General features: G+C 40.5%; 1 protein-coding gene across 1 annotated transcript; it reads right to left on the minus strand.

Moving 5' to 3' along the window:
* APPBP2 (amyloid beta precursor protein binding protein 2) lies at positions 1–27306 on the minus strand. The gene is made up of 13 exons (XM_037371369.1): positions 27123–27306; positions 17090–17178; positions 15789–15940; positions 15102–15225; positions 10401–10569; positions 9593–9682; positions 9029–9096; positions 8839–8944; positions 8341–8465; positions 7951–8036; positions 7386–7576; positions 6804–6969; positions 1–5935 (listed from the first exon to the last, which is right to left on the minus strand). The coding sequence occupies exons 1-13, from the start codon at positions 27261–27263 to the stop codon at positions 5682–5684; spliced, it is 1761 nt and encodes a 586-aa protein (XP_037227266.1). The 5' UTR covers positions 27264–27306; the 3' UTR covers positions 1–5681.
* Positions 27307–27488: the final 182 nt, after the last annotated feature.

A 27488-nucleotide genomic window follows, 5' to 3' on the forward strand; every position in this document is an offset into this window, starting at 1 on the left:
TGCGGGAACACTATATTTATTAGGTCAATATTTCATTTTAGCAATACAATTACAGAATATCACAATGCTGGTTACAAACATAGTATGGTTTGATGGTTACAAATAATGTTGGGCACTGCAGTCTGAGAAGTAGGATACGAAACGTTAGTCTTGACACGACAAGTAGGGTGGTCTTCAAAGTCTAGTAATGATCAAGATACTTTTGTATTAATGAGCGTGGCACTACAGGTAGAGATTCTGGTTTAGAGGTGGATTTTGTATAAGTAGTTCAATTTATACAGTTATACAGTTCAAGCAACATTTTTTTAAAATGCTATTAAATTAAAATCCCCTGTAGTTCAATAAAGTATAAAAATAGTACTGAACCTGGTAATATTCAATAAAATGTAGAGTTCATTCACATCATTAAGTAGTAAAGAAATTGTAAAGTTGTAGTTACCATGGCAATATCGCTTCCCATAAAGGAATATACATAAAAGAAAAAAGTTACACATATGGTACCTGCGACAATTATTTAGCGATCCAACACTGAACTTGTGCACCACAAACCAAGTTTCTAAATATCTCTATATATTTATATAGTATATATCTTTTTCATCTTAAAATTTACTTTTTTTTTTAAAAAAAAATGTGCACTTCAACAAACTCACTAAGGCCACTCATGCTATAGATACCTAGGATTGCAATGAAATATTGTTAAACAAGACCCTAGAGCACGCACCTTTATATCACTGAAGGGAAACCTGTTTCACTGCCTAAAACATTCCTGAGATTTAGGGACAAAAGCATTACACCAGCGCCGCCAATTTTCTATATGTAGTTTAGTTTATTTCTAGATAAAGGAAATTTCTTCCCTGCTTCTCACAGAAATCCTCGCAAGGCCAAGAAACACAACGTGCAACAGGCCAGTTGTGTCAAACACGGAAACACCCACAACAAAGAGCTGGATTTACAACTAACATTTGGCCATTAATTTTCTTTTTATAAAACATAAGGAAAAAAAAGGGAAACTATGACCTTTAGATAAAATAAGGTTTCCGCACAGGCAGCGGAGGGAAGGATCTCCGTTTAAAGACTGGTAACAGCAACATCTCCACCACGCTGTTTGCTGCTAGCCTGCGAAGTCAGATCTGATCCATGTAAATCAAGTAAAGTTTTTGTCAATAGCTTCAATCATGTTTTAGGCACAATGCATTTTCCTTTTTGTACTCTACCAATACGTAGGACTATAAAAAGGAAATCAAGTTAAATGTGCATTTTTTGTACCATGAGAAGCAGCGCAATGGCACCTTTAGCAAATTTCTGACTGCAGCACGTGTAAAGAAAAACTTCATTTTTAAAGATACAAAAGAACATCATTGTCCTAATAAGTTAGAAATCAACAACAAAACCCCTTCAAAATTAAACAAGAACTGTGTGCAAAAAAAGGAAAAAAATATCTTAAACAATAGGTATAGGTATCGATACAGAGTGCATATGAAGACGGGGATAGTCAGACACTAGGACAGGCAGACACTTACTGGTTGGAATTAAAACCTTGCTATAAAAGCAATCAAACAACTGTTTGGGGCCAAATAGTCACTAGCTGTTTTACTTCAAGTAGCTGAGGGATAGATTTATTTTCAAGTATCTTTCTGCAACTTCCCCTTTTGTTAGCTCTTGAAATCTTTGTGTGCTTTTCCCCTTCCATAACAAGTCACCCAGAACAGCCCCAGCCCTAAGAACGGTGCAGAAATCCTGACGCCACCTTCCTCCCTCCCTTTACCAGCTGCAGTGTTTGCGTAAAAGAGGACACTCAAGTTACCGACTCGGACAACATTGTGCTGAAAATAAAATATTAAGGGTTTAATTTAAACAAGGAGTTAAAATAGTTTACCTTAAGGTGACACCTGTCCTGCCCACTTGCATCCAGTTACTCTGATGTGATTACTTACCTTCAAGAAAAACCTCGGAAGATGCCTTTCACTGGGCTTCCACTCACAGGACTCCCTGCTTAATGCCAGCACCAAACACAGCACCTGCCCAGCTAACAGTAGGTGCAGTGTGCGTCTATAAAATACCAGTAATTAATTAACTTTATATAGTGTTTCATAGTTGGCTACTTGAGTCACAGGGGGCACGAACTCTCCCAGCGTGCAAGGCTACATGTGGCCCCCATCCCAGTACTTATGTTCAGGTGTGCACCTGCTCTGGGGGTGGGGGGGGATTCCCAGTTCTGCCTCCAAGGGGAGCGAGGGAGGTGCGGGTTCACGTCGGTAAGTGCCACACTGGAAAACTGCACAGTATGGACAACGCAGGGGATCACACCTCCACTCCTCTAGCTCTGCCCGGTGCAGAAGTCATGAAATACTGAAGTAATACTAGAAGAGCTACTCCAGCCACATCGGCACGGAGGGACATGTCATTTACCTTCCCCTGACGTCATCCAGCCGGGCTCCTACTTTCTCAAAAATATCGAGCAACAACCTGTAACAGCAGGGACAGTAACGGTAATCAGCAACTAATACTGCTGCATTTCAAACAGTCTCCAGGTGCCAACACAGACACTTTCTGAGAAGATTTAGGAGATAGAGAACAAAAAACCAGAAAGGCAAGTTTTATATTATTACATGAAGAGTAATTATTACATTTGCAGCAAGGATAGCATTAGGTGAAGGTTTCAAGCTACAGCATGCAGAGCAGGCAACAGAGCATTTTGTAGGCAGCTGCAAAGCTGTTCTGCAAACTTCCTCTGCTTTAACTTCAGCCATCGGCCCCAGCTACCTTTTTCCACAATTTATGTGCCTTGGCATGACTGGAATTGCAGAGATGCTACAATGAGAAGTTCAACCCAAGAGTCAAGTCAGGGTTTAATTCAGTCACATGAAAAGCACGCCGTAATCCTCCAAGGATCACTGCAACTCCTCTCGGCCAAGTCACGTTTCTTGGCCAAAGTTCACTATCAAAGAGAATTCCGGATGACTTTTAGAACCTTAATTCCTTCCAGACAAGCCAATGCACCACAGTATAGAACAAGCCGGTGAAGTAGCTTTACGAAAGAAAGAAAGAGCACATCCACCCAGCAAGATCTGACAATAAAGCTACTGATTAAACAAATGAATGAACACACTTGGTTATCAGATAGAAGCGCAACACCTCCCTAACATGCCCCATGTTGGAAGCTCATCTGATTGCTTGAACTTGAAGGCAAACCACGAAACACGTACACAAACTAGAACTGAAATAACAGCAGTGGTTGGTGCAGACCACTTTCACTGGCATCAGTCAAAATAATGCTCCTCATCCCAAACAAAACCTTGAGATCTTTGAGATTCCCTAGGCAAAAGTTAGAAACGGAGACCCAAGACTGGAAACCCTGAGCAAATAAACGGTCTCCAGGTAATGTTAAGTGTAAACCCATGTACCCAGCCTGAAGCTTTTAAACACTTCTGCAGTACAGAAATGACACGACTTCTTTAGGACAATTTTAAACACTCCTTCCCTGCCTAAATTCTGACACTAGTATTATATACTCCATTAAATGTTAAATAGTTTTAACAGGACTTCAGAAAAGAAATCGTTAGTAATTCACCAGCGCCCTGCTGTATGGGCATTCAGGGATAAAAATGTTTTGCCTTGCAGTTAGCTGAATTTGTTCATAGAACCTAAAGCAGTCATAAACAAAAATTGCTACAAATAAATTAGATTTAAATCCATGCACAATTTTAAGTTGGATTTTCATCGAACAGCCGTTGAGAATATACTGCAGTCAAAGTCTTAATACCACAGGGTTTTTTCTATGCAAATACTTCTTTTCACGTCAGTGAAGATAATCCAAGTATGCAATCATTAAATCTGCATCCACTAATTACATAACTGCGTTTTAGAGTGGTATTATCCAGCCTTTCCCCAAAAAATGTACTTGAAGGCACCAGTATATGAACTATTGGCCTGTAAAATTTCAGTTCTTCGGAGCCATTAAGCTCGAAGTCGTGTCTGAAATTTCAATTTCTTCCTTGCACTCCTTGAAGACCATCAAGCAGCTCTCCCTACCCCAAACCTAATGAACAAATCAAAAACCAGACCCCAAACAAACCATCCAGTCAAGTCCTGCAGGAGCCGTGCTTGCTGAGCCTCAGCTCGCACCGACCCTCCATGGCCGAGTTACAAACCCCTGAAAATAGGGGGGGAAAAGGGAGAAACCCCCCAAGTGACAGAATCCTAACTACAGGAGCACTGTCTGTGCTGCTATAACAAGAACTGAGGTAACAGCACTGCGTTGTTTCTAGCTTGCTATGTTACACAGACTTTCAAATGAGTATCACCTCAACATTAAAAAAAAAACAAACAAAACCAAAACCAACACCCAAACCAAAAAAACCACACGACAAAGCAGCCCCCCCAACAGAAGAAAAATTAAGACAAGCTAGTGAGATAGGCATTGTTAAAGGATCTTTACAGCTGACTTCTGCTTTTTAAATTAATATAAAGGAATCAGTTTCTGGTTGTACTATTGTTTAATGTAGAAATGAAGCATCACAAAAAAAAAAAAAAAAAAAAAAAAGACCTGTTGTGCTTTTTGGCATTTTCCGCTGACCCCTGCAAACTGTACAATAAATTGTGTTCTCCAGAAACATAAAATTGAACTGGATTGCAATACAAAACTATTAACTGGTATAAACAAGTTACTGCCTCTATTATTAGAGTAAGCCCATTCAAAAAGGAAAAACAAAACAATAAAAAAAATGGCTGCAGCAAATAGTCAAGCATTTCTAGTTTTTGCTTGTGGCATCGACATTAATATTTGTATAAGCTTACTAGGTAAAGACATGCCATCGCAACTGCTAAAGAACGTTCACTTCCTAGTTTTGTATCTATTACATGAATATAATTTTGCACTGATCATACATCTAAATGAAATAATTCTACTGTAAAAGTGAATGCAGGGGCAGAAATATTAAATTAAAGCCACTGGTCCAAAAACTGTTTCTAGCAGGCTGGTCCACTTTTGATTTTCCTGGTCCTGTTCAGAAGATTAGCACTCTCGGTTGGTACCAAAGAAAACTAAGGTTGCTGGTCTACTGGATCTTCTATCGCTTATGGATGAACACTGGTCCAGTTCAGGATATTAAAACAACATACAGTGGCGACTTGCTCAACAACTTATCGTGGTTCGCAAAGAGTATGTTGCTCTCTAAAGCGGTTCTTTGCCACTTTTCTTCATAAGGCAGCAGCCAAGGCTAGGGCATTCTCCCTTTTCTCAATATTTACGATTAACTTTGCTACAACGCATACAGTAGAAAGACCTTTCTCGTATAACTTCTTATAGTACAGCATTTATTCTTTCTATGCATCAGAAGAAAACTCTTGATGAAACCTTCTATTCATAATAAGAATGCAACTCCTTTGAACTCAAACAGTTTTATTTAATGTTTTCTTGCAGACTTTCTGCAACGTTGCTTCTTTAGAAAGAAGAAAGAAGGGGTTTTCAGGAATACCAAATGAGCCGAACTAAACATGCCATACACATGCTGATAAGAATTTAACACACATTCATCCGTATGGGCACTCTTCAGTAGACTGGACCAGTGTTTCAATGCAAATTCCAGCCCCCAGAGAACTACATGGTTTAGATTTCACAGTATGACTTTTCCCCCTGTAACCTGGGGGAAAAAACCTTAACTGGTTAATTGACCAAGTTCTTAGCTGCTTTGTCCATCAGTGTTCTGAGACATCAGAAAAGACTGGACCACTTCTTCAGTGGATTGAGGGCTGGTGCTTACGTCCTCCAGAGCATCTGTCACTGAGAACTGCCGATCCCGCAACCGGTTCCAATTGGCCAAAATATTGTGGTACTCAAAAACTTTCTCATAGTTGCCAATGGAATTGTACAGTTTAATGAGACCTCTGTAATCATATTCAAGTCCACTGTATCCTTCGCCAAAAAGCTTCTTTCCTAAAGAAATCCAAAAGTAAACAAAATTAAGAGGCAGTCCACCCATGTGCTGCATCTTACTTCACACAGCATTTTCAAAGACAATACGAACCTTTGTGTTACGGCAGACCATCGCGTTTTTCTTATGTTAAATCAAGAACACAAGCAACATGTGAGCTTCCTGGACGAGGGTTTGAGTTCTATCTACCTTCTCCTTGGTGGGTACTGTAACTTGTCCTCAGGGACTCTACAATCAGGCCACGAACTGCACTGTGGCTTTACATACATACAACCTACCAGTCACATCATGAAGGCAGTCATTTTGTATCCCAATTTCACTCTGAATTCAATTTAAAGTGAAGTTGGTTTTCTGCCTTAAAAACATAAATTCTTCTGTAATGCACGGTACATAACTGTACGAAGAAAGATTGTCTCGAAACTGAGCTACAGCATGGCCCAAAGATGCATTTGATTTGGAACTCTTAAGTTCATTGCAAGTGATAATGGGCAAGAAAAACATTTAATGATCGTCAGGCTGATGGGCACAACAGTTTTCCATTTCTTTCAAAATTTAACCACATTCCGCACTTAAGTTCTAGCCCCAGCAGCAAAACCTAGTCTGAAGACGAACACTCAAGCTTCTAATTAGTTGGTTTCCACATGCTTTCAAGCGTGAATTCTGATAGAGTGCTGAAAATAATACTATTCCAAAATTCAGGTCCCAGAAGACCATTCAAGAAAAAGCATTATGTTTAGATTGAAAACACATACAAAATAAAACATCCTGCATTTCATTAAGCTCTTTACTAAAAACTTTAACATGCTTTTTAATAATGTTTCCTGTAGTATTAAACGCACTATATAGTCACATATTTTAAGAATCACCTACCAATTGCTATGGATCGCAAATAAAGCTTTTCAGCATTTTCGTATTGATTCATGTCATAGTTATAGAGAGAAGCTAGATGACCCACTGACAGGGCAACTTCATAATCTTCTTGACCTAGAAGCTGCTCCTTAATCTGAATTGCCTTGATGTGCATTTCTTCTGCTTCCTATGGGGATGAAATTCACATAGGTCAGTCAGACAGCACTCACCATGCCTCAGGAAGGAGGGGGGGAAAGGAAGGTTTGAAGAAACATAGTGGCTAAATAGTCTGTAACTATTTTATAAAAAGGCAAAAAGTAAGAAAGCCAAAAGCAAATCAAGTTTTCCAAATCCTTAGTTAAGTGGATCAGCAAATAGTATCACTTCCTCTGTTGTCAAACCTGCCATCATCCCGTCTCTCAAGGCACCATGCTTATTAATGGATTACTTTTGCGCAAAGCTTTGGAGAGCTGAAGTTTTCTAACCATAAAGCTACCAACTGAAGGTATGAACGGTGGACATGGAAAATCATCCTTTGTTGTGACAGATCTATAGATGTCTTGCAGATTTTAAGTCAAGGCTACTCCATCAATACAATCTTACCTTAAATTTTCTCATGGACTGATACAGTCTCCCAAGGTTGCCATAGTGTTTTGCTGTTTGTACATTAAACTCCCCGAAGGCTTTTTTAGCTAACTGGAGGGAGGACAGATGCAAGTCGTGAGCTTCTTGAAGTAACCTCTGCTCAGTCTCCTTGTTGTGACAGTCTATTGCAATCTCCTCCAGGATAAGTGCTGAGTACAGGAAAGAAAAACCAACGTTACTGTGTTCCAAACAAAGAGATGTTAACTGTAGGCAGCAGGGAGCCATCTACCCAAGACATCTCAGAAGACATCCGATCAGGCTTTGTGTTTATTCCAAACTGTTTTCAAACAGGTATGACCAGGTATCAAGCTCCTGCCATGTATTTCTCCTCTCCCTTCCCCCTCAAAGTCTTTCGGCTAAGTTTTAAAGAAGTTCTCTTGTATTTTACAAGTGTGTTGACAGAGAATATTGAAGACTACAGATATTCTAGAGTGACCTCCACATCGCTTCTGCTAGGGAACAGGATAAACAGATCTGAATGGCTGATTTCAAACTGTCCCCGTAACGCAGTGAAGGGTACTACCTTTAACTCTCTTTGAAGATGCCAAGAGAAGATGGTCTTCTGGGAGAATGTGAGTTATAATGCCAATAGCACGTTCAGCATGGAATCTGAAAGAGTTTAAATATATCATAGAATCATGTAGGTTCCAGCGCTTGACCACCCTTTCAGTGAAGACATTTTCCGCAATACCCAATCTAAACCTCCCCTGGCACAACTTGAGCCCGTTTCCTCTTGTCCTGTCGCTTGTTACTTGGGAGAAGAGACCTACAGCTGACTGATAAAATATCAGAAACATTAACACAATGAACAGATGCATTTAAATGCTAATTTGGAAGTCTGTATCGTTAAAGAACATTTTTCACCACTTACAGTACTAAGTTTGCTGCCAGTACCTCAAACCCTCGTACTCACAGTGCATTGTCAAATTTTCCAGAGCTGTACTGGTGAACATATGAAGAGTAAGCCAAGTCTTCATGAGCTGTGGCTACATGTATATTTTTACCTCCAAATACTGACTGCCGGATATCAAGAGCTGTCTGAAAGAGTTACAAGAATACCATTTCTTCAGTTAATACAGGAGAAAAGAAAAAAAAAAAATTGATCTCATTGTTAAAGGGTGATGGTGGGGGTGTAAATCTACCGGCTCTGAAATTCTGCAGGCATATACCTACATACTTGAAACAGTAAATACATAAAAACCACTTAAGAGTCAGGGGGAAAAAAACAAAGAGAAAGCAAACCCCACAGTTGGGGGTGTTTCAGTGTTTGGTTTATTAAAGAACAAGCACTGTGGTAATGAAATCAACTGCTATCTGTCTTCGCGAATTAACTGCATGTGGGTTTCAGCAGAAACACCTGAGAAATTAGAAATATCAAGAGAAACTGAAGACATTGAGTCCGGCTTCATACCTGATAGATTGCAACAGATTGGCATATGTTGTCTACGTTGAGCAAGTAAAATCCATAGTCTAGTAGCGTATCAGAGTATTTGGGATGCTTAGCTCCAAAATGCTCCCTGTAGAAACACACTTGTATTACAAATGGAGGCAAGTTAAGTGTAATTTTAAACGTTTGTGGGGCTTTTTTTAATGCTACTTACCGGGCAAGGTATACTGCATGTTTTATCAGCTGTTCAGCCTTCTTAAATTCACGTTTTACAACACAAGCCTAAACAGGTTGAGATGAAGCATGTCAAGAGATGCACACTGAGAGCCCATCTCCTCCAGATACGGGCACAGTTGCTAACTACTATCTTTAATTTCAAAATATCACAGTTACTAAAGAACTTCCCTGTTATTTAAGAAAAGTGTTACAGATAACATTAGTAAATTTGTATTTTATTCTGCCATAAATGTCTAACTAAAGGGCTAGTACTGTACCTGGCCTAGATCAAACAGGGGAACAGGCCACCTTTTAATGGAATGCTCTCAGGTTAACTTTGTCACGACATTCACTTGAACCGTTGCAACTCAGCTGCAGAAAGGAAGAAGAAAAACCCCAAACCCCCTCCCTGGTCTGAGGTGGCCCAATTAAACACAAAGAACAAGCCATAAAGCTCATGAAACAGAAGTGGCTACCCAAGTATTCTAGAGGTGCTACCTATCCTCACCCATTCTTGGTAGCAATTTATTTACAAAAGAAACACGGAAGATTTAAAATTCACCTTTGAAGCTTGTCGTAAAACATCCACTACTACTTTTACAGGCAGGCCAACTGTGATCTCCTTCATAGCTTCTATACACCATTTATAAGCCTGTTGAACAGAGAGTTACCAACACAATGTTGCAACACTAAGAAAAATATTACTTAGCTCTGAAAAATATGCTAGCCATTTAATTACAAAAATTAAAAAAAAAAAACTGTTTAATTGCTTATGTGTAACGAACTCGTTCAGCTATGTCTTAAAAGACAGACTTAAAGTGCTCTTAAGGTTAATACTGAATGTGTAAGTATTTTATACTAGCCTAAGGCACATATTATTACAATGATTTTTACAGACCAAAAAGTGTATTTTATAATCTTTAAGTAATCCTCACAATTCCTATTGCATAGGGCAACTTCCTCGTCAACGTACTTAGGTGCCAAAGAAAAACTGCAGTTTATACAACAGTTACGCTTATGACAGTTTTTATAAAATGGGTGCGAAGAATCATTACCGTGTTCTGCTATCTGTTTTCACCTATTGGAATAAGCTTCTTATTTCATTTACAGATGACCAACACATACTACAATCTATCACACATCATTATTTAACATTGGTCAAAACACCATTAAGAGCTGATAGACAAACTCAGAACAATACAAAGAAAAAAAAAAGTAAATAAATCAAGTATTCCTCTGGTACTGCCACACAGGTACCACAAAAGATGAGGAACTCCAGCTAGAAACATAGCATGAATACTGAGCCAGTCATGGAACATCCTAGCAGATTTCATAACCAGTTTTCTGAAGAAAAACAAAATCCCACTCACCTCATCATAGTGGCTCTTGGCAAAGAGCAGTGCACACAGCTCCCCGTAGAGCGCTGCTTTGTTTGCTTGCTGACCATGTTTTGCAAGTTTATCCATGTAAGACTGAGCAAGTTTGAATGTTTCTTCTCCCAAGTGATATTTACAGTTACCGTTTCGAACATGCAGCAACCTTAGGAAGATGTAAAGAGATCTAAGCAGTGTCTAAGCCATCTCAATACACAGCAGTGCCACGGATCTGCAGTTCGGTGTTATGCATACAATAGGACTGGGCTGTCATCCCAACGAAACTGCACTGTCTGAATTCAGCAAGACACAACTATTTACAGAATATCATTTCAGTACACCGTGCTTTGTCTCTTGCATGGCAAGAATTTTTACTGTTGGAGATGTCAAATGATTTTATGTCTTGATACAGTTTTGTATATCCAGTGTTTGAACCACTTTGGTGTGGTGGCTTTGTGTTTTATCCATTCTTCTCAATAATATCTTCTCATAAAATCCATTCTTCTCAGCACTGATAAAACCTGGTACTATACAGTATTAAATCCCTTCTACCTCCTTTCCAGAGCATGGTGAACTGAAACAGACACTTAAGTACAGACACAGCTCATTTTCATGCATCTCTGCACTTCTTCCTCAGACCTTAAGCAGCACAGTGCTTTGCAAGCAGGCACTTTTTGGTATGGGGGTTTAGAGCGGCGGGAGAAGGGGGTGTCTTCACAAGAGATTCAATCCCATTCATTCAACATGGTACCAGCGCTGACTTGGCACCACCACAGAAGACCTGCTCTGCTGACCCAGTTCACAACAACTCGAACACACCTCTCCCCCGCCCTGCCCCGTCTCCTAACCCGCTGCCTTTCCACGTCAAGGATTAACACAAGCTTCATGGAACAACAGCCGAATGCAGACAATAGAACACAGCCTTATTGAAACATACTCTTGTTTCTCTAGAGAATTAACAATTTCAGCTTCTGGCATCTATTTAAAACAAAAATAAAGGATTTTTTCTTTCGTTAGCGTAGGCTGATGCTTATTTACTTTAAAGGCATACATTAGAAATGTGTGTATTACCATATTCCAAGCCTAAAGGGCAGAACTGTATTCCCACCCATTGCAGGCTGAGGAGAGACAGCTGTTCCTTCTCTACTGCAAATGCCTGCCATCTAGCACACACGAAATTTTGGTAAATTAACATCCATTGTCCCTCCTGGAAATCTGTTATTAGGCAATGAGCAATAGAGATTGAAAAACATCAGGCAAGCCTTCACAAATCAGAAGGACAACATAACACAGGAAGAGAAATACACGAAGTGAAGCAGAACGCAATGCTGTGTGGCAGAGGCTAAAAATCTTATAATGTGAGCTAATGAATAGGTACGGCATTTTATACCTTTTGTGATACATTATGATACATCTTCCAATAAACTGCTTAGGGGGGAGGAAGGAACAAGCAAGATTTTTGATCAGATGTTTCTCTTCTCTAAACCTCTTTCCTGTTACCATGTACTCCTACCAGAGATTTAAGTTATTGTAGCCATGCCTCCTGCAATAGCAAAGTAATACATCAACATTTACCCTGTAAATTCAGCCGGCCTCTAACATAGCCTCTTCCTATGCTTTCCCATTGAAATGTATCACAAAACTCAAGCACTAAGAAGAAAGGAAATAAAGTTCACATTTTCACAAGAAGCGGGAATTTCACATTTCACAATAGCGGGAATAGCAGGCAAGCACGCAGCAGATGTGTATTAGCCATGCAGACAGAACATCAAAAGAAAAACCTTCAAAACCCCCCTGAAACGAGCTACATAAACATCAGCTTTCCAATGAGAAACAAACACAGCAACATGGCTGAAGAACAGGGGAAAAAAAAAAGCAACAGCCACATTTTTCCTTAAATAAGGTTTGAGAACTAAACACTACGTAGGAGCGCACTCTGTTCTTGGTCAGAGGCAGCAGAAAACTATCTAACATTCAAGCAACAAGAGACAGGAACTTTAAAGAAACCAGAGAGAAAAACTAAGCAATTACAGTTTCCTTAAAGAGGGAAACTCTTTCGCCTACACCATTCAACTGGGAGCTGCTATGCAACATCAAAAATACGAAGCCCAAATCCCATGTAATGGTATAAGCCAGTAGGGATAGTACTGCAATTTAGATAAGCGCCTGGGAAAGATAATATCCAGTATCTGGATGCTTCAGTGATAGTGTCTGAAAACAAAGAAATCAACCAAAAAACCAAGCTAAACCTAACCCAATCCTCTAGGATAAGCGGAGTTTGTGTGATCCAGTTTTGAGTAACAAAAAATCCTTTGTTAATCCAAAGGAATTTTAGAAGATAAAGCCAAGAGGAAGAAAAAATGCCCTAGGACATTTATGCTAATAGCTATGAATCTTCTTTGATGTCTGCAATAATAGCTCTTGGGGAATAGCTCCCCTCCCCAAATAAAATCATCCTCTAAGAGCATACAAATGTAGCCATGTTACACAGCAGCTTAGGAAGTCTAAAAACACCAGAAAAAGCCCCAAAATCAGCAAAATGTGAGATAGTGAAGTGGGTGAAGTGGGAGAACCACATATTTGTGCCTTACTGTTCACATACAATAATGAAAGCAAACCAGAAGGCGCGCACCACATGCAGGAAAGTAGTATACAAGCCTGTAGATATCTCAAGTCTTTCATTTTCTCAAGTTTCTCCATATAATTTACTACTGCCAGTACAAAGAAACACCAAATTATGTCTAAATAACACAAAACTTTAAATGTTTTTTAAACTGCGCTCTATTAATAATGCAATATATTAAACTCCCAGAGATAAGACTTTCTAGTTTTTAGAATAAGAGCAGCTCTTTTTTTAAGAGTGTCATATTTTCAAAAGCTGGACTTAAATTTTGATCTTTAAGATCTCCACTGAACTCCAGTGCAAGCACAGTGGTAAGAACAAGATATTCCACAGTCGGGATTAGAAGGTAACAACAAGAAGTTTATCTCACTGCCTCATGACTTCAAAGCCGAGTATAACTACAGTGCTCTCCCACAAAAAGGTGGTTAGATTTTACATACTCAGCACTTCTGAAGTGTTTCAAATCCTCGCTATTTGATACATTTCCAAATAAACGATGCTGTTATTCTATTTTTTGGGAGATGCCTGGACATAAAGCAGCGTCTCCTCATTCACAGCACTGCCCAGAGGGACTTGATGTCACACGCAGGCCCATCAGCCTTCATTACGAGAACAACGGCAGTCTCTATCCCAACAGAATTAGCATCTCCAGTTCAGAAGAGCTCATTCGAACACAGGATGGTTTTTCCTAGCACAAAACTAAAGTCTTCTTTCTGTAATTGTGTGGGCTGTACGCTGTTGTCCAACAGGGAGAGTCACCTTTTTATTTTTCCCCCTTTGTTCACCTTCTTTCCTATTTGAAGAAGGGGCAGGAGTTTATTTTGTAGGCAGCTTCTCCAGATTGTCAAACAGCCCAATGCAACCAGGAAACTTTTTTTTAGATTAATTAGAAGGCAAAGGACCAAGTACTAACAGCTGTAGTACATCCATAGTTCCCCAGTTCTAGGAAGGTGTATATATGTGTGCCCAGTCTTCTCCTGGCATCATCTTATTTCTGGAATGAAAGCCAGAGGTAGCTGCCAGGGCAGAACAAGGCAGAGCAGCAACCGTTGCCATGGCCCTCTGCTTGGCAGATAAAATAAGCAGCTACTGGCAAAGCCTATTTACTCTTCGTATTTGTCCAACCATAAACAAGATGCAGGGTGGGTTTTTTGGAGCAGTTTTCCAAAACAAGTTTTGCCCTATATTCAGATAAATACAGTATATACTTTGTGGTTCATTACAACAGCTAACAAAAAAATAATCCTATTTTAACTATGCTCACTAGCACACAGGTATTCGAGCGCATACCTGTAGCATGCAAAAGAGGTCAGTTGTTACTGACAAAAACAACCTGGCTACTTGCTGCAGACTGCAGCGGTACAGCACACACCTAGAAACACAGAAGGAAGAGCAGAGCAACTAAAAACTAGAAGTGATAATCACCAAGGCCTCTGTGAATGGAATTTGAACCTCAGTGGATCCCACTACAAGCCCGAAGAAACAAAGCAGATAAACCCAGATGCCTCCTAAAAGCAAAACTTCTTTTTCCAAAAGTTTAAGCTGTGGCTGAAGGTGTCCGCAAGAACTGTGCATCTAGATATTTACCTAATCACGTAGTTAAGTAGCTCAGCATGGAGCTAGAGAATTCTTTGGATCTGGAATCAGGAAACCTATGTTTTCCTTTTATTTCTGCTCAACTGTATTTATACCAGTTGTGTTTGGATTTGGCAAATTCTTCTTGTAGTAAATATAATTTCAACAAACACCAACACATAACATTCCTTCATGTGCAAACACCCTTGGGAAAACGCTCAAGGTGCTGTATCATTACTGTCCAGCACCTGCTACCCATGACACCACGCGGAAAGGCAAAACGGTAGATTTTTTCATTAAACTCTGCTGCCAGCTGACAAGTGAAACCTCAAGGATCAGCGTAAAACAAGCACCTTCTGATCCTCAGCTCTAGCCAGGAAAGCACTGTGCTGCACCTGAATACTGAAGGGAGCATCTGAAGCTTGATGGCTCTGGGGCAGCTGGTAACACATTAATGTGTATTTCACAGTAAGACATACAAGAATTAGAGGTGAGCTCACCTTACACAACATTCTACGGCACGAAACCAATGAAGGATTTCATCATGAAGGGTGCATAACTGAAGGCAGGAAAGAAATACCTTCTCAGCATCACTGTACCAGCCTGCATCTGATAGGAACCCCCCTGGGGAAAAAAATAAAATAAATTTAAAAAATCAAGGACAAACAGAATTTGAGCAGCAGAACACCTTTTTAAGAGAAAAAGCGTTTGCTCAAGTCTTGGAAGAAGACTATTTATTTCACAGAACTGCATACTACATACGGAAGCCCTGTCCAGGTTAAACCCTGCAGTGCTGAATTGAAAAGGGTAAAATGTAAGAGTAGAAAAACTCTCCTTCAGTTAAGGATGACTTTTTGGTACTACGTAGTTTTCCTACAGTTTTCTGTCAAGAAATACTTACCGATACTAAAATTCTGCAAAGTTTTAAGGTTAAGCATTACATCCGCAAATAAATTTTAAATCTAAAACATCTGAAATACCAAAGATAAGCCTATATATTCTTAGAAAGAAAAATATATTGGATTTTAATAAAGACACCAAGTACTTTTCTGAAAGTTACATTCAAAAAAACACACGTTGTTTAAAAGAAATTACAGGCATTAACATGAAAAAAATTTAGCATTAGTTAACTGAAGCTTGCATGAAAGAAAGTATCACACTTTAAACGGCCTATCATCACCAGTTACCTAAAACAAAACCGATCTGGATTGCTTTTTCTTTCACAGCAGAATCCGATTCTGCTATGTAGGAGCACCGTCTACTGAATGAATAGGCCAGTACAGAAGCAACTTTTACTCCATGGTCCATCAAAGCCTGAAAACAGTGATGAAGCAGATGTCTGAAACAAAAGAAAACAGAATTTGATTACACATGAAGTTTTTAGAACACTGCAGTCAGTTGGCTCTTGAGTGCCATGAATTCAAATGAGTAGTGATTCAAAGAAATAACTCCAACCCTCTCTCAAACCAAAACCAGATGAATACAAGTATAATTGTCGATCTCAAGGCTAATGGATTGCACTTGTTGGATTATCCAACAAATAAAGTGAGTGTACACAAAGTTCTTTACAAGGACACCCTCCAGTGCAAGCAAAACACAAGCTACCCACACCATATTAAAACTGGAAAACCACTTTTTTAGCTAAAACTTAGAGGAAGGGAAGCCTTAAATCCACCCTCATGCCACAACTCCCACAGAAACTGCAGATAAATGCACAATGACAAATCCATTAACATCACACACACGCAAACAATGGCAGAGAAGTATGTCTAAGACTCATAGCTTATCCCGGTTAAAAAAAATCTGATCTAAAAAAGTCAAGTTCTGAGCATAACACTACAAATTGGAATATTTAATGATGGGAAAACTCTTTAAACTGGGGCAATCCTACCAGCCTGATAACCCTTTACTTAGGATTTGCTACAACAGCAAGAAACAGGTACTTTGCCACTGCTTGGGGAATGGCTGGGCATTGATCAGTTGGTGGTGAGCAACTGGGGATTTTTTTTTTTTTTGCATGTCTTGTTTTTCTTGTTTGTGCTTTTTTCCTCCCCTCCCTCTTTTTGTTGTTTTCTTTTTCCTTAATTATTAAATTGCCTTTATGTCAACCCACGAGTTTTCACACTTTTACCCTTCCAATTCTCTCTCCCATCCCACTGGGTGGGTGAGCGAGCGTCTGCGCGGTTCTCAGCTGCCTACCGGGGTTAAACCATAGCACAGCAATAACAAAGAAAGCACTTTGGGGGCCAACTACCACAGATGACTTGGTACATTTATGCAGAAGTTATGATGGTTTTATTTTTTTTTTTTGAGACAAACAGAAAGATAGAAACTAAAAATAACTTCAAGTTACTTGAAAGTTCACCTGTAAATCTAAAGAAATATTCTTATGGTTAACAGACAGGCTAGCAAGGCATCTTCCAAATTCAAAACCTAGATCAGGAGGTAAGAGCTGAAACCAGCATTATTGATAAATTAAGATACCTACCTTTTATCTAAAGCTCGTAGCACCTTCGCAAAAACTTCTAGCTCGCAAAATTCACTACCCAGCTGGCATAAGCGACCCTGTTGGTAAAGCTGAAAGAAAAATATAAATAAAGTTTAAAATTTAAGACTGAGTTCTTCTGGGAAATTTAACTTAATAGTAAAGAGGACTTCTGATGAAATCTAGACTTAAAAGTATTGAAATACACCAGACTAAGTAGCAATAGCTCCACTATCTCCACACAGGAGGAGAACTTTACTGTTTAAAAACCAAGCACACAAGCCATGAGAGCTCCATAAGTGGTTTCAAGGGTTTTTTTAATCTATGAATGTATTTTCAAGTGTCTATGCCCACCTGTATCACCAAAACACCGCAACACAAGGTAGAAAGCCAAGACAAAACCAAGAAACCCCTGAAGTCAGCAAAAAAACCAATAGCTTCTCTGATACCAAATGCTTTGAAAACATGTTGAACTGACACAGAATCCAGCATCCAGCACTGCAAATAGATTTTATATTATATATAAATAAATATATAACTAACCCTCAAACACACAAGTTATGCAAAAAAACCTCACCAATACCCAGAGCTAAAGACAGGCATAAGCCCCAACACCATTAGTACCTGAACTTACACAAGTAATTCCTGTGTAAGTAAATAGGAAAACTCAAGTGAATCTGTTCATGCATTTATAAGAAGCAATGGCTAGTTTTATACCCAAACCGATTTGTGTCTGCAGATAAGCAAATATATCAGTTGACTTGTTCATTAAAAAACCCACCAAAACCACCATGGATGCAGTTCTTTATGCAAAGCACAGTTAAGTTGCAGAACTATCTGCCATGCTATGCTATAAAAACGAAGAATTTACACAGGTACAAAAGTGACTGTAAAAACGTAGGTCAGAAAAATCCATGGTGGGCTATTAATTCCTGGTGTCTTGAAGCCCCTGAACCCCAGGTACAGCACTGGATCCCACAGGACTGGTGCAGCACAACCATGCGTTAGTTCAGGTGTTCCAGAAAAAAAAGCACACCCCTTTTGTTTTTTAATAACAAAAATAATAACATCTTTCTATGAGGCAGTAACTCCCCAGGGAAAAAAGGAGAAGCCAGTAACTCGCATCTCACAGGCGCTTCTCTTGAGAAGCTGCACCTCAACACAGGCCAGCCAAGATCCATTCCTGTCCTTTCATGGGCACTGCACAGCAGAGACACCAGAAAACTGCAGCTTAACAGCAGACGCAAACCAGACTATACACTTGCATTTCATGCCATCGTGAGCATGCAGGTAAAGCGCTGCGGTGTTGCACTCCGAACGGTTATTCAGAAAACCCTGGAGCCCATATGCTAAAACATGGAACTGCACACTGCCAAGGCAGGCATGCCCACACCCAGAGCAAGCCCCGCGCTATCTAAGCGGGTTTTACAGCTACCAGGCACTTTGACGTGGAGTGCAGCTACCCTTACTATGTGAGCAAGAGCAAGGCCGACAGAACACATTATTTAGAGATGCTCAATTACAAATATAGATTTAATGCAAGTGTTAACATTGCTCGCGGGTTTAATAACTTCTAAAAACCTGTTATTGGTAAGCACCTTGGGTCTGGTTCACCTTTTTCTTCACAAACACTGGGAGCAGATGAATTCGTGTTCAAAACACAGCACTGATGCTGAGAACATCTCCAGCCAGAAATTTACTTTTAGTCAATTCTTATAAAAGCACAACACTGATTTTACAGCACAGCAAGTTTGTTATTTTAACAACAGAACCTAAAAAAAAAAAAATACCAAAAATACTTTGACCTAATAATGTCGATTGCCAGAAATGAATGTTTTCCTTTCAGTCGTTTCTTTCACTGGCAGGGGGAAGTCTTTTAAAAAACAGCACACGTTTGCATGCAAAGTTACTCCTCAGATAAAACAGTGCCATGTCCCTGTACTTCAAAGGGATCAGAGTTTCTTCTGAAGCTATATTCTCCCTGGCAGTGGAAGAAAATACAATCTGGTGTATTTAAAAACTACAGTCATGGTTGAGTGTTCTCATTTTCTCCCACACGGCTGTCTAACGGTAACTGTTCTATGAAACCTAAAACACATTTTCTGCAATCAAAAGAAGAGGTTAGTACATCTTGCCTAGTATTCCATGCTCAAAACTGAACAGGGATACCTTATCAATAATTGATGATACCATTTCTGGAAGAAACTAAGACACATAGCCAAGCTATTTTACTAGAGATTTAAGACAATCAAACAATTTTTTTGATTGTTTGATCAAAAAAACAAAATCAAAACCCCAAAACCAAATGTTTAAAAATTAGGCTTTCAATCAAGCCCATTATAATTTCCTCTTATCACCTTGCAGTGTTAACTACAAATCCCAGATTACTCTGGTACTAGTTTACCAAATACTAACCCTAGTAAGACTTCTTCAAATTAATATATTTAAGAAGTTAAACACATTTTGTGATGTGTTCACTGTTACATGCGATTCTTAAATTGCTAATAAATAAATGCCCTGGCTGGGTTGAAGGGGAAGCCCCCAAACTACACTCGCAGTTTTGATACGTCAGTTATTCCAGGCACATGTAAAATTTGGCTTATGGCCCAGAGGTCCGAGCCTGTTATCTGCACATCTCCTACCCCAATTCAAAGGTAAACACTTGCACCATTTGGGCATGCAAAAAACCCCAAACACAAACCAACTGATTTTTCACAGGTATAACCAGAAATACAGAGAAATACAGTATTCCTGGAACGTTTACCACACCATTCACCCCTTCCCTCGACATACTGGCAAACATTTTAAGGAACTCACTCAGCTTGGAGTCTTTTGAAACTGTTGTAGCTGTTACAGCAATATTTTCAAACAAAATTTGACATGGAAATAGTGAGTATACGTCAAACTGTAAAGCAATTCCAGGAGATTCAGTAACGCTTATTTGTTCATTGAGAAGCAATTGCAAGCACTGAAGAAATGGTTCTCTTGTTAAAGCTCCAGAGAGACAGAATTCCTGACCACAAGCCTTGCTACATAACACAAAAAACAAAACAAAATAGTGATTCAAGAAAAACATGCCCTGACAAGAATGGCAGAGGTTTGGACTTCTGAAGAACCATTCTTTTCTTAAGAAACAAATGTCTTTTAGACACAAACCTAACCTATTTGGAGCTTAACAGAGATGTCTTTTTCTTTAACTATGGAAAAATTAATGAAAGCCTGCAATACAACTTGCAACTTCATCAGCTCACGCTGACACATCAGTTCTGGCACTGAAGATGGGAATCAAGGTATAAATTTAATATACAGCCATATTATTACATGCACGCACAACCAAACTGTTTTGCATAGCTGTGAGAAAACCACCACAATCCTCCTCCAGGACCAAAGGCTTAATATTTAACCCGTAACACATCCAACTGAACATTCAAAGGCCGCGTATAGTGGAGTCCCCAATGAAACATATTAGTAACATTAACCTGTAAAATATCTCATTGTGGGTATGTAGTTCTGTTAAAGTTCTTGTCAGATTTCTCGCTCTCTGGCTAGATTAAGCTGAGCTCTAACTGCTTCCTAGCAACCCCTTGAAAATAAAGACAAAAATATGTTAAATTTCTAGCAAAAGCAAAGCCGTAACACAAGAGAAAGAACTATAAAATATTTGTGTCACCAGCATTCTCAGCTGTTTCACTGTGTACAAGCACAAGATAAAAGACTTTCTCTAAACCTAATGAAAATAAAAAAATCATTTTTAAAGCAGCTGGAGATTAATTCTAAGCAGTTGTAAAAGGACCCTCTAAAAGACAAACTGCAGCATACGCAGTTGGAAAACTATGCCCTTATTGCTCCAGTTTGGAAAAGGACTGAAAAATTAATGTAGATATTTCAGTAAGAATTAAAGGTACAAGGAATTCCCCAGCACTTTTAGTAAAGTCTAATAATGTAATGTGGAATATCATGCCAGATGTGGGAAATGCTATATACTTAATCAATAAACATCAGTATTTGAGAAAAAACTTCCGATGTAACCACAATCTTCCTTTCCTACTTAACAAGGAAGGAAGGAGGAAGTTTCCTGAGTGTCAGTAGTGTGGTGTTGACAAATGATTCATTAGACATGGGTAGGGGGGCAACAGCCTTAGAAAATAATCTGCTTGAAATTTAGGTACACTTCATTCTTTTAAATCAATTTCAAAACCACCTACAAAGCCTCTGGACAAGCGCTGGTTCACATGGATATTGTCTGGGGCATTAAAAAATGCAAACTTTACAGCTTTTCTTTGAAAACATACTGCCAATTACTTTATGAACCTCAATCAAATAAATAATCAAGGAAAAAAACCCCAACCTTATTGAAAAAGCTTAACTTTAGAGACAACTTTTGGAGCCTACCACTTTCACACACAGCACACTTCCCATCTGCCCATTCATGCTGCTTTGCGTATCATAGCAGCAAAGTATTTTGTTTCACGTCTAAACAGAGTCCAACCTACGGGATACGAAGCCTTACAGTCACACACATACATGATTCTCCGCAGCAGTAATGGGGAAACCCAATTTGCTTTGAAATTAAATCAGTACAAAGGAAACGAAATGGAAATAGGAATTATTATTTCAGCAGCAGCTGAACACCTCGGTTCATGATATGACCTCATTATCTGAATTAGGATGAGTTCTAGTGTCTAAGTAAGACTCAACAACAACACTGATAAAAATGGGGAATCAGGATGAGAAAACATGCCCCATAGTTAGAGGTTCAAAAAGACCAAACAAAAAAGAAAACAGAAACCCAGTTACATGAGTTAGAAGAATGGCAAGCAACGACAAGAAGTTTCAAACCAGTAAAGACATAAGGAAAGACGCTTCTAATCTAAATTTGGACTATAGAACCAAGGCACGTGTTAAAAAGTAATAATTGGAAAAAACCTCATGAAGTTTCACTGCGAGGTTTTAATTTAAAAAGGTGATACAGAGATACGACTTACTTCAAGCAGTACTCAGCAAGTCCTAACTGCACTGAAGTCTAACCAGATGATCAGAACAGTTGTACGTGTGTGCGCGCACACGCGGAAATCATGATCGTTCCTCACACATACACAATTAATTTCTGTCCCCCAAAAATAAAGCAGCATGAGTATAATTAAGTCTCTGTGAAGTCACACTTATCGGTCACAGCAGAAGTCCTATAAAATCCAATCCATGTGCTCTGGGATTTTTTGCCTCCCTTGTAACACTGCTCGCTTGTGACCTTGTTTGCATCACTCTGGTCAGAAAACCTCAAAATCAAAGCAGCACAGCCCCACTCCATTTCACGGGTAGCTTATCCCCATCACTCATCAAATTACCCAGGAGACCGAAGCCTTGGGACAAGCTCGTTCTATTCTAATTTACAGAAATCATGCTTCCAGTGATTCTTCATCAGTAAAAAACAATCTCTGCTGCAATGCAGAGAATGGATTTTCTATTGCTTGTTGTGAACAGTCAGCAAATTCCTGTTTATTCATTTTGTTTGGTTCAGATACCTAGATATAACACCAGAGCTTTTATTAGCCATGCTTGTTCTTTTTCAGATTAGCAGAATACAGTGAGGAGACATGATATTGCAGCTACACTCATTAATATAGAAGTTGGAGCTATTGGGATCTAAACTCAAAATCCAGTATTTTGATTGACACCAAGGTAGGAGCACGGCAGAATTATCTACCACTTCAAAGAGAATGTGTGATTATAACCTCTTGGATTTTGCCTAAAAATTTTAATGCATAACAAGTCAGCATGGTGCAATTACTAAAGGTTACAGGTCTGCACTAATAAAAACAAATTAATGTCATCTTCAATTGTTCTTGTGGTTAATGATCTCATCAGAAAACATTCAAATAACATTGGACCCAAATGGGCCAAATTTTAAGAAAAATCAGTGTAAAAAGAAAAACACGCAGTCCAGAAAAGACTTTCCAGATGGAGAATAAATATTGGATGAAACTCCTTGTTAGCCAGCACAACTCGAAGATCAGCCTGCTAGTGCGTAACTGCAACAAATACCTATGGCAGAGAACACTAAAGCTAATGAAGCAGTATCTCTTCAGAAGCATCATGAAACCAAATAAATGAGATAATTACACATAATAGCATATAAAGCTGAGGCACGGGGAAAGAACTGAATTCTATGCAAGACATTAACTGAACAGTCATTGGACTGGATAGTTCAACGTCTTATTTCTGTCAACAGAAACTAGATTCTTCACAAGAACTCCCTCCAGCAGAACACTCTCCCCAACAAACTACAAAATATAATACTTTGATTTTCCTTTTTTTAAAAAAAAGTTCCAGTTGTCACCTATTTTTTAATACAGAATTTTGGCAATTGCAAATGCTGCCTACCTGCCAGGCATGTCCTATTTTAACTGAGATCCAGCATGTTTATTTCTTTGGCTTCTAAAAAACTAGGCATACACCTACCCACCCACCCCCGCAAAAAAAACCAACAAACCCAACAAAACCAAGGAAAAGAACCTAGCTAGTTCTACTAGCAAACAACACAACCAGGATATACATACTGGCAAAGACACAAAGGAAACAAAATATGGTAGGTGTGCCCGTTTTTTTCCCCCAGATGCAGTTGTTACTCGTAACAATACCAGTTATTAAGCTCTTCAGAATACAGCTGTAATTAATAAGATATTTAAATACTTTTTAGCACAAACACAGACTTGAAAGCTTCCGGGACATCCTTACAAGCATTTTGCTCTGCCTCTATTATTTTTCCAACGGTTGCAAGGAAAAGTAAAATGCCGCTTGAAAAAACAACAACCACCCAGTAACACCCTGGTAGACCAGTACAGGTTTGCTGTTTTCACTACAACCATCATTATTTGATATTGCCTTTTTTTAAGCTTTAGTCATTGTTTATGAATGCTGCAGAAAGGTAACCGTGCTTAGCATTTGGAACCTGCCTGCTCCCATCACCTTGTAGCCAAACCTACTCCCTACCAAGTCTGCAACACAGAACATTCTGCAACTATCCCAGGTTGAATTCCTCACTGCAAACTGTAAATGCACTGGTTTATAAGGCATGTCCTAGAAGTTAACAATTCTGGAATATGCAGAATCAAGAGTAACTGGATTTGTTAAGGAACGGGAAATAAAGGCAATATATTACAACAATAGAGCCAAACACTGGATCAAAGGGTACCCTGGGGGAAAACCTAGGACCAAGCAACTCTTCTAGCATTTTCCTCCCTTTGAAGTAAGAGCACATTGACTATCTCTGCTGCTGTAACAGTATCGCACCCTGCCTATGTCATCTTCATCAACGTGAATGGGTTGGCAAACTGCAAGATTTGTAAATATTAAGCACGAAGGCTCGTATCAATGAGTCTGGTAAAAAAAGTTTCGCATGGCCACAGCCAATTAACATTTGCTTATCAAAACAAAAATTGACTGATACTACCTTTTATTTTTTTTGAAAAATCAGTAACAGTTTCCCCAGCATCACAAACCATGATTAATACCTGGATAACAAACCATTAGTTACATGTGAAAGACCGCAAACACTTTTATTCCTTTTGATAATCTCAGAAAGTGATTCTCTATCTTTCTAAAGGTCTAAATGCAACTATTATTCATCACATCCTCAATTACACATCACTTTTCCTCAGCTGTATTTAAAGAGTAAGTACTATTCCATCTGATTCTATCAACTAGCTCACACCCCTCAACAGAGCAGCAACCACCACCACCACGTAGTCAGAACGAAGATGTAAAAGTCTCATACTTTGTCTTAGTTTAAAGACTGTTAGTGACTTCAGAAATTTTACTTCTGCTTTGAAGAACTTGATGGTCAGGACGTTACTGAATGTGGCTCACCAACCTGAAATGGCATTCGATACCCACAGGGTTTTGAAAATCACTGTATGCAGAACCGAAACAGTAAAACAAGCACCACACAGAAGAGTGGAAGGAATGTCCAAAGGTGCGATGCTGTCCCCAATCTAACCTAACCAGCTACATCATTTGCATTGCAGTAGCCAGCCAAACACAGAAGTCAAGAACCAGTTACGGAGTGTTGCACAGGTGCACCGAAAAATGCAAACGCTGTTCCAAAAGACTTGCAATCTGGGCTAGGCTTCGAGGCACTCACTGCAGGCAGACATCTCTGCATACAGAAAAAACACCATTTAGTAAGGACTGAGGACTTCCTCTCAGCATCCCACCCAAGGTTTAGTTACATTTACATGTAAGCTAATTTGAATGTGACTATTAAAGAGTATAGGCTCTCCTACACAGAAAAGATTTAAAAAAAAAAAAAAAGAAACAGAAGTGAAGACGTGGAAGACCAGCCTACCATTGGCAGCAGTGGCAAAACACTCACTGCACTGCATAGCCTAGGTTTATTTATTCTGTAGGTGGACGTTTCATAGATGTCTATTTGTGAAAGAAATATAGGTTCAACTCACGTATTTCAGATTATCAAACACTGTCCTGTTTCAAACACAGAAATAATAGGAAAAGCAACGCAAATTACTGTCATTAAGAAAAGTTATATGGGCTAGCAATAAGCACAACAGAAACATTATTTTGAGGACAGGTACCCAAGCACATTTATCATCATCTGCCCAACGAGACAGCGTACCAATGTGCACAAGCAGAACAAACAGAAAGTCTCTTCAGAAGTCAGACATACCGCTGGGTATCGTCACAAGGACTTTCTGTTTTCATGCTTTTAAAAGCCACAGAGCACTATCCTTTTGTGTGAATGAACATCAGGACAGGCAATGCCAAGAAAGTTTATTCATTCATGGCCATACCTACTGGCAGTTAAAAATAAACCCCAAAATATTCTTCCACGTTGTTAGTTCCATACCTTTAGTCTTTATGTGACAATTGCCATATGTCAGTGGCGTCATGACCTGTGACCATGCTCATACGTGGTAGAAAGGGGCTTCCACAGCTCTCAAATACATAAGGCACACAAATAATGGCCAGTACACAGAAACGTACGTGCCTCTTCCAGCAACGCAGAAGCAACTTCCCCGTCCCTGGAGATCAGCTTGCCTTACAAATATTACTACTCTGTATGTGTAATGGGCCACTACCCCTGGCTCAAAACGATTTGTCTAAAGAATTACTTCTTTTAGCACATCCTAGATTTTTAGAAATTAACTGGCAGAAGAAGGAAGGGTTATCTCCCATCTTAGGTTTTTTTTTTTGGGGGGGGGGGGGTGGGGTGGTTTTTTCTTCGTTTTTTTTCACATTGTTTCGCTCCTGATGAATGCTCATTTCAGCCGTTCCGCACTCGGATGAAATGCCTATTTAGTGGACAATAGGAATTAATGGACCATCTCAGTGTACCTTCTACTCTAACTCTGGGTATTTTCGAGGCAGCTGAATGAGAAACAGCCCTTTCATGAAAGAATGATTCCAGGCTAATAAACTATATCATTAAAGGAGCCCCAATTCTTTTCATCTGGCTCCTACCAGACCATTAAAGAGGCTAGAAGAGCACGGCAAACTCAGCTCCCTCTACCACTGACATCACCTTCTCCAACACATTAAAAGCAAGAGGGGGAAAAAAAAAAAAAGGGAAAAGGAAAAAAAATAATCTATTCCAACCGCGAGAGCTGGCTGCCCCCTGCCCCCCACCGCCCCCAGCGCTCAGGCGGCATCTCCCGCCCGAGGGCCTCCCGCCGCGGCCCCCGGGCCAGGCCCCTTCCACGGGCCCCCGACCGCCCCCCGGCCAGGCGCCCGCGGGCGGAGGTAGGGGGCAGCCGCAGGCCCCCGGCCCGGCCCCAACCCCCCCCCCCCCCTCCAGCCGCGGCCCCACGCAGGCCCTGGCTCCCCCCGCCCGCCCTTCGGGCCCGGCTCCGCGCCGGCGGGGGGCGAGGCCCCCACCCCCTCCCCTCCGAGCCCCCCGGGAGAGGCCCGGGGCCTGCGGGAGCGCGCCCCCCTCCCCCTCCGCCCCCGGGCCGCTTCTCCTTCCCGCTCCCCGGGCCCGGCCAGGCCCGGCCCCGCGCGGCCCCCGCCGCCCCCCCCGCACCTTGTAGTACACGTCGAACTGGATGTTCTCGGGCAGCGAGCGGATGTCCCGGCGCCTCGCCCGCCCGTAGCTGTCCACCACGGCCGAGATCGCCGTGTTATAGAGCGTCTCGGGCACCCACTCCAGCTCCACCGCCGCCATCTTGGGTGTGCGGAGCCGCCTTCCCCCACCCGCCTCCCCCCGCCCGCGCGCCCGCCCCACCTCCCGCGCCGCCTCCCGCGCCCGCCGCCGGCCCGGGCCCGCCGACCCCCGGGGCTGAGGGCGGGGGAGCGGCCGGGCTGCGCAGAGGGATTGAGAGGGAACGCGGGCTGCGCGGCCCCCGGTGGCAGCGGCGGGGAGAGGCGGAGCGCGGCGGTGCGCGCTGCC

Source organism: Falco rusticolus, chromosome 1 (genome assembly GCF_015220075.1).
Source record: "Falco rusticolus isolate bFalRus1 chromosome 1, bFalRus1.pri, whole genome shotgun sequence".
NCBI classification, from domain to species: domain Eukaryota; kingdom Metazoa; phylum Chordata; class Aves; order Falconiformes; family Falconidae; genus Falco; species Falco rusticolus.